This window comes from Ranitomeya imitator, chromosome 2, assembly GCF_032444005.1.
Source record: "Ranitomeya imitator isolate aRanImi1 chromosome 2, aRanImi1.pri, whole genome shotgun sequence".
Lineage (NCBI taxonomy): Eukaryota > Metazoa > Chordata > Amphibia > Anura > Dendrobatidae > Ranitomeya > Ranitomeya imitator.
This window is the reverse complement of record NC_091283.1, coordinates 126,924,007-126,937,165: the sequence shown is the minus strand read 5'-3', so window position 1 is coordinate 126,937,165 and position 13,159 is coordinate 126,924,007. Positions and strand designations below refer to the sequence as shown.

Sequence of the window (13,159 nt, the reverse complement as noted above, 5' to 3'; positions counted from 1 at the left end):
CGGGACAACGCATTACTCACCTCTGACATACAAGTATATTTTTGCCTGTAGCCGCATGTTTCTTCTGGTTTGATGCTTATAACAACACCTTATGTATCCAGTGTCCGTCACTTGGGCTTTGGTTAGAGTTAAGCGGCTGCAGATCAGGTGGCTCTGATCTGGTTCCGGACACTTCCCAGATGTTACTTCCATTCTGCTATGGTTAGAATACGGTATATGTTCCCAATACCACTTCATGGGTCCGGTTCCTCTGTGAAGTCATTATAAGGCAATGTTAAGATGGCTGACAGATCTCTACAATAAGACATACTGCATATCCATGAGTACAAACGTTCGCTTTCATCGTTATTGTCATCATCATTAAGAAGTTCATTTTCATGCCCAAGTTTCTCATGATCTGCCATCACATTTCGCAATGCTCTCTGCCATGTGGATGCACAAACAGAGGTGTAGGTTCCACATTTTCAGCCCTTTGTCACTCTCTTTTTAGCACCACGTTGATTGATCGAATGTTTACTGTACTGATTAGCACTGTTATAGGAGCTGTCCATCTTTAATGACAATTTTTGTTCCTAAAAGCATGTATTTTTTTTCACTAAAAATCATTTCTGTAATTGGGTTTCACCAAACATTTTACATCATTTACCTTTTATGTTGTTGGCTGCAGCATGGGTAAACTACAGGCTCGGAATGATAATCTGCCCAACCGGGTATTTTCTCACTCTGCCGCAAGGTGTTTGCGTCATGTGGGCCGGCGACTGCTGGCTTGCGGTGGCGCTCGCTCCTCTGGCCGCTTGCCCGCTGATGTGGCCGCTGGCCCGTTTTTCCTGCTGCCGGCCCTGTAAAATTTGCGGACACGACAGTTTTCCATGTGCGCGTGCGCAAGCATCAGTCGGCGCTTGCGACGCACATAGGAGTTAAGGTTGGAACTCACTGATGTTGCACCTCAGGATGTTCTCACACCCCTGGCTGCAGCAGTTGGTGGAGATCGGCTGCAGCCTGAACTTATCAGGCGTCAGGAACACATTCCGGAGCTGTATTCAGTGACGGTCTGGGTGAGTGAGTCACTGAGTGTAATAAACCCCGGCCCAGAAACACGTTTTAATTAAAATACATCTGCCCCAGCCTGGGGCTGATGTATATACAGGTGCTGCTGGGCTGGGGCTGGTCGCTGGTGATGTATATACAGGACAGGTGCTGCTGGCTGGGGCTGGTGTGGTGATGTATATACAGGACAGGTGCTGCTGGCTGGGGCTGGTGTGGTGATGTATACAGGTGTTGCTGGGCTGGGGCTGGTGTGGTGATGTATACAGGTGTTGCTGGGCTGGGGCTGGTGTGGTGATGTATATACAGGACAGGTGCTGCTGGCTGGGGCTGGTGTGGTGATGTATATACAAGACAGGTGCTGCTGGCTGGGGCTGGTGTGGTGATGTATACAGGTGTTGCTGGGCTGGGGCTGGTGTGGTGATGTATATACAGGTGCTGCTCGGCTGGGGCTGGTCGCTGGTGATGTATATGCAGGTACTGCTGGGCTGGGGCTGGTATGGTGATGTATATACAGGTGCTGCTGGGCTGAGGATGCTGTGATGATGTACATACAGGTGCTGCTGAGCTGGTAATATATATATACAGGTGCTGCTGGGCTGGGGCCCATTCTGTTTGGAGTTTTGAGCATTATATATGGGACCCATCATATACTGGAGCATCATATGGGGCCCATCATACACTGGAGCATTATATGGAGCATCATATGGGGCCCACTATGCATGGAGCACCATATGGGGCTCATTATATATGGCACATCATATGGGGCCAATTATATATGGAGCCTCATATGGGGCTCATTATATATGGAGCATTATATGGGACCCATTCAGTTTGGAGATTGGAGCAAAATATGGGGCCCATCATATTCTATATAGAGCATTATATATTCTGTATGTAGCAAGGTATGGGGCTCATTATACTGTTTGGAGCATTATATGGGGCTCATTATACTGCATGGAGCAATATATGGGGCTCATTATTCAGTATGGAGCAATATATGGTTCTCATTATAGTGTATGGAGCATCATGTGGTACCCAAAATACCGTATGGAGCAATATATAGGGCTCATTATTCTGTATGGAGCACTATGTGGTGCCCATAATACAGTATGGAGCGCTATGTTGTGCCCATAATACTGTATGGAGCAATATATGGGGCATGTTATTCTGTATGGAGCAATATATGGGGCTCATTATTCTGTATGGAGCGCTATGCGGTGCCTATAATACTGTATTGAGCAATATACTGTCTGATTTATGACCTATTGTAGAATGTACAATAGTTATCACTCATGTAATGTAAGAAGTGAAATCTTTGGCATTGTATACCTGTATTTCTGTGCTGTATCTGTGCATTATGAATTGTAGTATGTGTTAATGGGGCCCATTGAAACTTTCACCAGGGGCCCACAAAAACCTGTATGCTCTGCACAGTACCACTTCTCCTGTCCTGTTGTCGAAGAGGCGACATTTGACTTTGGGAGGGTTAATATTGGTTTGGTATTGGTAAAAATAAAATATTGGAATACCTATTTAAATGGATTATACCAAGTAATCCTCTCTCCTCTGGATAGGGGATAACTTTCCAATTGCTGGAGATCTGACTGCTGGGACCTCCATGATCCTGAAAATCGGGACTCCGTAGAGCACCATGTAAATACAGCTGTGGTCAATAACACACACTGTGGCGCCATTCACATGTGGCTCTTCAAATAACTCCTTTTAGGAGAGTGAGGGGCACAACAAAGTAAAGTAAAATTCACTGATCGGGGTGAGGAGTGTTACAGCTTGTGGGCTGGTGGGGTTTGTGTGGCAAGTCTGCTTTTTTGTCCCAGTCCGGCCCTGGTAAACTAAAACTCTGTCAGTGAGAGTTTTTAGCTCTTTTTATCTGACTTTTTTTTAGATCCTCTCAGCTGATTTATAGCCACAGACCACATCAAAGTTTAATGTGCAGGGAAACAAAAGTCGGTAAAAGCCAAAAAAGTGCAATGTTTTTATTAAAACCATATTTCAAAAATGATTTTAGCCCCAAATACATGCATGTAAGAAAAAAAGTCCCCAGAGGTAGACAACCCATGATACTGCCATGTTAATACAACATATTTCACTACCTATTATAATCTTACTCTATTGACTGATTCAGAATTTTGGTAGGAATGGAGACATTAATGGGATGGAAGTTCAAGACTGTGACTCTTAATCAAGAGGAAATCCATTGACTTAAAAATAATAAATGGCCGTTAAAAGTCACTGGGGTCTTTTGCAACATCCATGACCACTCCTTGTTCCTTCCCAGACAAGGTTTCTGGCTTCCAGCTGAGACTATCCGCCTGCCGCCTTCCTGAGGGTGATGCTGCTGCGGAGGTGATCGTCGTGAGAGGACTTCCAGCCACTGATTGACATGTACACTGACTGTGTCAGCTTGCGACAACCACATGTACTCACACATTCCCACGCAAACACTGGGTGGCTGACTCTGGCTTTGTCCCTAGACATACAAGTGACCCTTATGAGCAGGGTGAGGTTCACATGCATCTTACAACACAAAGACTTTTTATTCTAATCACAATATTTAGTTTAATGTCTCACTGTGACCAGTGTTATTTAGGGACATTTTGGACATGAATAAAAGTGAGATATGAGGCAGAAGGATGAAAAAGAAAAATCTAAATTTATGGGAGAATAATAAAAATATTAATAAAAGGACTTGTCCTATTGGTCATGTAAATCACCAAACACAAGGAAACACATAATCAAGTGAATTGTTTAGCAGGGCATATGGATGACATGCTTGTGAGGGGTCCTTGCTGAGGACCTCTCGTATAAGCAAAAATAGAGAGTCGTTCTGCGGCAATACTTATACAGCAATTTAGGTAAAATGCAAAAAGAGCCATCCCCCAAGAAAACAACTAATCACTACGAGATAGAAACACCATCTTCCATTAAAAAGAATCATCTTCATGTGATCGCTTCTTTTACGCCTTCATCACGAGGCCAATTTTGTAGACTTTCGTCTTTTTTTCTTCCCCTTCTTCCAAGTGCCATAACTTTTTCATCTTTCCACCCACATAATCATATAAAGGTTTGTTATTGTAGGACTATACTGTACTATATGGTATAATATACTGTACTGAAAAATGGGTGAACTAGTGAAATAGTTCAACGTTTTTTGAGTTTTGCTTATACGGCATTCATTATGCAGTAAAAACGACCAAACTACATGATTCTTCAGGTCAGTAAGATTATGGAAATACCAAACTTGTATATTTTAGTGTGACTTTTTTTAAATTTTGTAAAATTATTTTGGTTTGATTTGTCATTTTCTGAGGCTGTACTAACTTTTTTATTTTCCCGTATGTGAAGATGTGTGGGACTTGTCTTTTGCATGACAACCCATTATTTTTATTGGTATCACTTTGAAGTGCAAAAAATATTTGGGTATTTTTTACATTATTTTTAAGCTGCTGTACTGCTCTAAACACACCCACCCGACATTCATAGTGCATCTACATCGGATGTCAGAAAGAGGCTTAAGGAAACACTGAACACAGAAAGCGCACAAAACTTCAGAAAACCTCCCAGCTATTCCAACCTTAATCTCTTCTTTTGTCCAGTTTTTTTTTCAAGTACTTACAACTACAACTGAGAAATTTCAAAAAGAAATGTTCTCTGTACACCAATAGCTTGGCTGTGTCATCCTCCTCATTGTCCTGTGCTTGACTGTAAAGGTACCGTCACACTGAGCAATATCGCTAGCGATCCGTGACGTTGCAGTGTCCTGGCTAGCGATATCATTGAGTTTGACAGGCAGCAGCGATCAGGATCCTGCTGTGCCATCGTTGGTCGGAGCAGAAAGTCCAGAACTTTATTTCGTCGCTGGATCTCCCGCAGACATCGCTGAATCAGCGTGTGTGACGCCGATTCAGCGATGTCTTCACTGGTAACCAGGGTAAACATCGGGTTACTAAGCGCAGGGCCGCGCTTAGTAACCCGATGTTTACCCTGGTTACCAGCGTAAACGTAAAAAAAACAAACACTACATACTTACATTCCGGTGTCTGTCCCCTGGCGCTTTGCTTCTCTGCACTGTGTAAGCGCCGGCCGGAAAGCAGAGCACAGCGGTGACGTCTCCGCTCTGCTTTCTGGCTGGCGCTCACAGTCAGTGCAGAGAAGCAAAGCGCCGGGGGACAGACACCGGAATGTAAGTATGTAGTGTTTGTTTTTTTTTACGTTTACGCTGGTAACCAGGGTAAACATTGGGTTACTAAGTGCGGCCCTGCGCTTAGCAACCTGATGTTTACCCTGGTTACCAGGGGACTTCGCATAGTTGGTCGCTGGAGAGCTGTCTGTGTGACAGCTCTCCAGCGACCACACAGCGACGCTGCAGTGATCGGGATTGTTGTCTAGATCTCTGCAGCGTCGCTAAATGTGACTGTACCTTAAGACAACTGGCTGCAGAAGACGCCTTTAGGCTTTGTGTTACCTGAGGTAGGACAAAAGATCTTCGAGCCTTGCCCTCTGCAGAGGAGGTGGAAGTTTCATTCAGCCACCAGCAAAAGATGGAACCTTTGGAGATTATTAGAGATGAGCAGATCTTTGGTAGGTCAAAGTTTCCACAAAAATTTGATTTGCAGCAAATACATTTGCACAAATCTCAACACTGGAAAGATTGTGAATACTCAAAAAGTACACGTGGGGAATAGAAAAGAGAGAACCTCACTGATCATGAGAGCTTACACTCTATAGAAGAGAGAAAGTGGGAGAGGGGACCACTCTGACCATAAGAGCTTACACTGCATGGGAAAGACAGAGTTACCCAGTGACTCTGGAGATGGAAAACGACTTTGCCGTACAAACTGTCCTCCACTGGGATTTGATGATCTGTGGTGGCCCCAGTACTGACCACTATACAAGGTAGGATAATCCAAAAGATGTCATAGTTGCAGGCAAGCTGGTATGTCTATGAAAAAATAAATTAGCTTACTCTGTGATGCTTCAGCAGTGTGGGAGATGGGGCTGTGCAAGGTATTTTTTGCGAACTGCGGATTGAATTTCAAAGTGTTAGAATTCACATGGAGCAACTCATTTCAGGGAATTCGAATCCAGCTCAACGCAATGTGGAGCGATGCACTCATCTCTAGAGATGACCCCTCTGTTCTTTTTAGGATTCCTACAAGGCTGTTTCAGGATCATGCAGAAAATGCGGTAGAATAATAAACAGTGAGGACAAGTAAGTTTATTGTATGATGTAAACATTCATCTCAAGATTTACTGTTCCTAGTGTAACCGTTGTTTTCATTTTTATTTAATAAATCAATAGAACACAAGAACATAAGCAAGTTTGTAATATATTTTATTAGTAAAATCTGCTTCTTTTTCTGCCAGAATTGATCAGTCATTATCAAAATTCTCAATTCTGTGGTAAAATCTGTACTGAGTGAAGACTTACCCCATTACTGAGATAGGAGATAGTAGCCGGTGCTGATGAGATTCTATGTAGAAGGTAGATGGGAGGAGCTAGAGAGAGAGCTCCTCCCTCTTGTCTACATAGAATCCCATCAGCACAAGCTGTTATCTCCCATCTCAGCAATGGGAAAGTGTTCACTGAATGCAGATTTGACCTCAGAATTGAGAATTTTGATAATGAACGATTAATTCTGGAGGAAGTAGAAGCTAATTTCTCTAAGATATGTTACAAAGATTCTTATTTTCATGTGTACTTTTGATTTATGAAATAAAAATTAAAATGCTTACCCTGAAAAATACTGCAGATACAATTTGTGTATATCCTAAAATTGACTGCGCTGATTTACAATTATTATCAGCAAATAATATATTTTTGTTTCTTTATTCCAGTTCTTGTATAATAGCTAGTGTAACTGGGCCTATAATAAAAGACATTTGCTTTATTGATAAAGACATTGCAAATAACCAAAGTGAATCAATAATGTACGTGTGTATTAAATGGTGCAAAAGTATTCATAGTACTTGAAAGCTCAGTTATTTATCTGTATATCTTCTTGGCATAAACCCCAAAAGATTACATTATATTTATAACTTTCCAATCAACTAGGTGATGTCTTTACTTGGCACAAATCGCCAAGCAAAGGAGTGGTCATTTTACAATAAATCTCATAATAGTGTATAAAAAGGGAGGCACCTGGATGTGTCACTGTATCTTGTAAGGATTACTAAAGAATTACCTGGAACCACAACGACTTCTTCATTACGCAACAGTGTCACAGTGCCCTTCATATTCTTACCTGCAGGTAAACGTTTGGTTTCGTCTCACTTTAATTTCGAGGTAATCACTGGCGGGCGTTAGTTCAAGCTTGGACAGTATTTCACTTTCTGTGTGATGCTCTAAAATAAAAAGAAAAGACATTACTACTGCGACGATCTAGATGATCAAAGGGCACACAGTGCAAAAATGGAACAATCCAGATAATGAGACATTATATCATTGAAGAAAAATGACAGAAATTGGGTCCTGACATATTTTCCATAAGAAACTCATAGTTTTCAACTAAACTAAATGATAAGTGTGGGGTTAGATTATAGTCCGGAACATTAGGCAGGCATTTCCTGGTAAGCTTGCTTCATTGTTCTGTCTGGAGAGACATTTGTCAAGTCCTTACACATGTTTTTGCAGCTGAAGAATCTTTTCTTCTCCTTGTTTAAGTTATGCAACCACTTTTATGTTGAGCCTAAGCATACGATCCCACACACCCAGAAGATATATCATATTTATTTACTGGTTTTTGGCAGCAGGTAGGTGTCACTTCATTTTGATGTTTTAGGATTTTTTTTTCTTTGGATTCTACTTCTTTTAAATCATAAGAACAATTAAATACCTTTCAGTCTTTTGGCTTAAGTCGTACATCTATTAATTTGTGTACTATACCTTTTTTCATAGTTTGTTTCTATTTGATAGATCAAAGGCCAAAAGGAACATCTTGTTTCATTCAATTAAATCTGCGTTTTTAGAAACATCTACACCCTAAATTATTTGTGACCCAATTTACTAGAACAACACTAATGTTAAAAATCACTTTGACACAGGTGAGGAGTGGGACATGCACTGGCACAATAATATTGCTTAATACTACAGAACCACCAAAGGTCAGATGACTACACAATCTGAAGATGACTTCAGAGCCGATCTGTTACCAACAATCTATTTCATAGGAATTGATTAAAAAAGACCCAACTTTGACCTTATTGGTGATACAAAATTACAAAATATGGGAAAAGTATTAGGGTACATCTCTTAATTATTAAATTTAGGTTCTTCATTCTGTCGCATTGCACAGGTATGTAACATCCTGCCCCTCACCACGATGTCTACTTTTACAAATATTTCTGATAAAAGGGTCATTTCAAAGAACTCATTGAATTTGAGTTTAGTAATAAGATCTCACCATTGTAACAGGCCAGTCTGTAATTTTTCTTACCCCCTAAATATTTCCTGATCAGCTGTGAGTAATATTATTAAAAAGTGGAAGTGTTTAGGAAGTATAATTTGGCCGTGAGTGGCAGACCACAAAAAGTTAAACAGTGGGGTACTTGAGTACTGAAGAGAAGAGCAATTCGCCTTGAGCAACCCGGTTAATGGTCGAGGTCAATGCTGTCTGGCTGTGGACAGGAGCTGTGCAAATTTTCTTACCCTCCAGGATTGGAGGCATGGTTTATGATCAGCCAGACTGATGAGACATCACCTGTGTGCCGCACGCAGCAGAGATGTTGTCACACTAAACCGATGAACCAAACTCTGCACTGGAGAACCAACCACTGAGGACTCTCAATTCTAAATATTTTTCTGGAGAACCTTAGGAATTACTCAGTTATGATGTTGGTGGTGATTAAAACATGGGGGAAGGTTATGACATCCATTCATTGGGCTAGTATACATTATTGAGTACCCTCTAGGAAATCTTTAAAGTACCACAATTTATTAATCTTCCATGTTAAACATTTTAGAGATATAAGGTCTTAAGTTTTGTAAATCAGCTTTTCTCTCATAGTAATTCTATCAATTGTCCTCACACAGCTTAAAATTGTAACATTTCTGATAATTCATAGACCTCACAAATCCACTTTTTTGTCGTTCAGTATTTGGTATCTTGAATTTTATGGATGTCCTAAATGTGGGGCAGTGGTGGCAGATCTTCTACAGATATATTGGGTACTTGCCTCCATAAGTAATCTATGGAGAGAAGTTCTCAAGCTTATTGATTCTACTGTAAGTTGGGATCCTCTCTAATATTACATCCATTCATTTATCCAGAGTATTAGATCTGCTAGGTTCAATTACCAATCTTACTGTTAGCGCAGTCATTTCCTATTTGTAGTCATTGGTTAAAATAACCATAGCCAAATATTGGATTTTACACAGAGTTTTATTTCTACCTTAGCAAAATTCGAACAGATAAATTTATCGTCATGAGGAAATTTTAATTACCGTATATACTCGAGTATAAGCCGACCCGAGTATAAGCCGACCCCCCTAATTTTGCCACAAAAAACTAGGAAAACTTATTGACTCGAGTATAAGCCTAGGGTGGAAAATTGTTGTGAATTCCGCTCTTGGGCTCCCTCCGGTGGTTGTAAGTGGCACTTTTGTGAGTTTTGCTCTTGGGCTCATTCTTGTGGTTTCTAGTGGTATGGCTGCTCCTTGGAGTTAGCTGTCATCAGCTGCCTCCACTTATCGTCTCTTCTGCTCGGCTATTTAAGTCTGGCTCTATCTTCAGCCAGTGCCACTTGTAAATGGTTCCTGGTTGGATTCACATCTCTTTGGAGTTCCCTGTTATCCTGACCAGTTCAGCTAAGCTAAGTTTTTGCTTGCCCTTTTCTGTCCATAGATTGTGGACTTATCCATTCTGTGCTTTCTGTGTTTGTCCAGCTTATCAGTGTGAATTAATTCTGTCTTGCTGGAAGCTCTGGGAGGCAGATTTGCCCTCCACACCTTTAGTCAGGTGTGGAGATTTTTTGTAAACTCTGTGTGGATTTTTGTAGTGTTTTATACTGACCGCACAGTATTCCATCCTGTCCTATCTATTTAGTTAGACTGGCCTCCTGTGGTCATCCTGGTTTCATTCTGTGTATGTGTTTTCCCTCTCCACTCACAGTCATTATTTGTGGGGGGCTAATCTATCCTTTGGGGATTTTCTCTGAGGCAAGATAGCTTTCCTGCTTCTATCTTTAGGGGCAGTTAGCTCTTAGGCTGTGACGAGATGCCTAGGGAGAGTTAGGAGCATTCCACGGCTACTTCTAGTGTTGTGTTGAGCTTAGGGACTGCGGTCAGTACAGTTACCACTTCCTTCAGAGCTAGTTCCATGTTGCTCCTAGACCACCGTATCATAACAGAAAATGCAGCAGCTACCAGTGAATTTCAAAAATAAAAATAGATGCTCCATACCGTTCATTATGGCCCCATAGCTGTACCATATAGTGCTCTGCTCCGTTCATTATTTCCCCATAGATGTACCATAGAAAGCTGTGTCATATAGTGCTCTGCGCCGTTCATTATTGCCCCATAGCTGTGCCATATAGTGCTCTGCACCGTTCATTATTGCCCCATAGCTGTTCCATATAGTGCTCTGCACCGTTCATTATTGCCCCATAGCTGTGCCATATAGTGATCTGCACCGTTCATTGTTGCCCCATAGCTGTGCCATATAGTGCTCTGCGCCGTTCATTATTGCCCCATAGCTGTGCCATATAGTGCTCTGCCCCGTTCATTATTGCCCCATAGCTGTGCCATATAGTGCTCTGCTCCGTTCATTATTGCCCCATAGCTGTGCCATATAGTGCTCTGCTCCGTTCATTATTGCCCCATAACTGTGCCATATAGTGCTCTGCACCGTTCATTATTGCCCCATAGCTGTGCCATATAGTGCTCTGCACCGTTCATTATTGCCCCATAGCTGTGCCATATAGTGCTCTGCGCCGTTCATTATTGCCCCATAGCTGTGCCACATAGTGCTCTGCACCGTTCACTATTGCCCCATAGCTGCCATATAGTGCTCTGCGCTGTTCATTATTGCCCCATAGCTGCCATATAGTGCTCTGCGCCGTTCATTTTTGCTCCATAGCTGTGCCATATAAAGCTGTGCCATTGCTGCTGCAATAAAAAATGCCATACTCACCTCGCTGCTTGCAGCTCCCGGCGTCTCGTCCCGGCGTCTCTCTGCACTGACTGATCAGGCAGAGGGCGCCGCGCACACTATATGTGTCATCGCGCCCTCTGACCTGAACAGTCAGAGCAAGAGGACGCGAAGACAGAGCGGCGCCGGGAAGATGGAGCGACGCCCGGCGTGTGGAACGCGGACAGGTGAATATTACATACTTACCTGCTCCCGGCGTCCCGCTCCCTCTGCCTGTCACACTGTCTTCGGTGCTGCAGCCTCTTCCTCTATCAGCGGTCACCGGCACCGCTGATTAGAGAAATGAATATGCGGCTCCACCCCTATGGGAGGTGGAGCCGCATATTCATTTCTCTAATCAGCGGTCCCACGTGACCGCTGAACAGGGGAAGAGCTGCAGCACCGAAGACCGTGTGACGGGCAGAGGGATCGTCAGGACCGCCGGGACTAGGTGAGTATGCCTCAGCGCCCTCTCCCCCTCACCCGCCGACCCTGCCACCCACCGTGACTCGAGTATAAGCCGAGAGGGGCACTTTCAGCCCAAAATTCAGCTCCCTCCGCCTGGCACACTGTCTTCGGTGCTGCAGCCTCTTCCTCTATCAGCGGTCACCGGCACCGCTGATTAGAGAAATGAATATGCGGCTCCACCCCTATGGGAGGTGGAGCCGCATATTCATTTCTCTAATCAGCGGTCCCACGTGACCGCTGAACAGGGGAAGAGCTGCAGCACCGAAGACCGTGTGACGGGCAGAGGGAGCGTCAGGACCGCCGGGACTAGGTGAGTATGCCTCAGCGCCCTCTCCCCCTCACCCGCCGACCCTGCCACCCACCGTGACTCGAGTATAAGCCGAGAGGGGCACTTTCAGCCCAAAATTTTGGGCTGAAAATCTCAGCTTATACTCGAGTATATATGGTAAATTATTTTCAGATACAAGTTTTTGGAAAAATAAACTAATACCTATAGATAATTTAGGATTTTCTCTATTTTTTCTATAAATTATGTTTTTAACTTTGTTTTATCTCCCTCTCTTGGGTGGGTGCGGGAAGTAGTCATTTTTGTTTTTCTTGATGGTTGATCACAGTGTATATTCTTAAATCAATTTTGTGTGGATTTTATCTTCTTTTAAAATTTGTATAATAAAAATATTTTGATAGAAAAACAATTGTCCATGGTTAGCATTACTGTAAAACTCTGTCATCATGTTTGACGTACCTATACCCGATATAGCAATTTGCTTAGGCGGTTCAGCTCTCAAGAAGCACACTCGCTGTCTTGGGGTCATATTTTATAACTTTCCTTTCTTTCCAATATCCAATCACTCAATCGCCCATGTCACCTGCATAATAAAAACATCTCCAGAATCTGATCTTCTTCATCTTTGAAACTGCAAAACTTTTACTGTTGCTCTTATTCATTCTCGTCTGGACTACTACAACTCTCTGCTGATTGGCCTTCCTCTAACCAAACTATCTCCTCAGCAGCCAGATCATATTTCTATCCAGCTGCTACACCGTTGTCTCCACCCTGTACCAGTAATTGCACTGGTTGCCTATCTGCTACAGAATATAAACCTATCTCTCTCACACACAATGTGATCTACAGTTCTGTACCACCATACATCCCCCCTCTTAACCCGTGCTCTCCACTGTGCAACTAATCTAAGACTAACACCCTCCATAATCTGAACCCCTCACTTCTGTCTCCAAGACTTCTCTTGTGCTGCACCACTCTTCTGGAATGCACTACCCCAGACAATCTGATTAATATCTAGTCCCCACATTTCTAAGCGTGCCTTAAAAACTAATTTCTTTAAACAGGTTTATTACTCCATTAATCCAACTCTGTTCCCCCTTTCTAATTTTTCTTCAGAATTTGCTTCCTCCCATTAATCTGTCTACACATCCTCCATGCATCCAATAGTGCTTGGTAACTGTACTTAGACAGATACTGCAATCAGGAAGCTTCA

At 42.7% G+C, this 13,159-nt stretch overlaps 1 protein-coding gene across 1 annotated transcript in view; it reads right to left on the bottom strand.

Annotated features, from left to right (window-relative positions):
- Nucleotides 1-13,159, bottom strand: part of LOC138662079 (vascular endothelial growth factor receptor kdr-like) — a 251,706-nt gene that overhangs the window by 154,822 nt on the left and 83,725 nt on the right. Inside the window, exons 2-3 of the mRNA XM_069747214.1 lie at nucleotides 7,311-7,410; nucleotides 21-250 (exon numbers count right to left, since the gene is read on the bottom strand). Coding sequence (XP_069603315.1) covers nucleotides 21-250; nucleotides 7,311-7,410 — 330 coding nt within the window. The remainder of the gene's footprint in view (nucleotides 1-20; nucleotides 251-7,310; nucleotides 7,411-13,159) is intronic.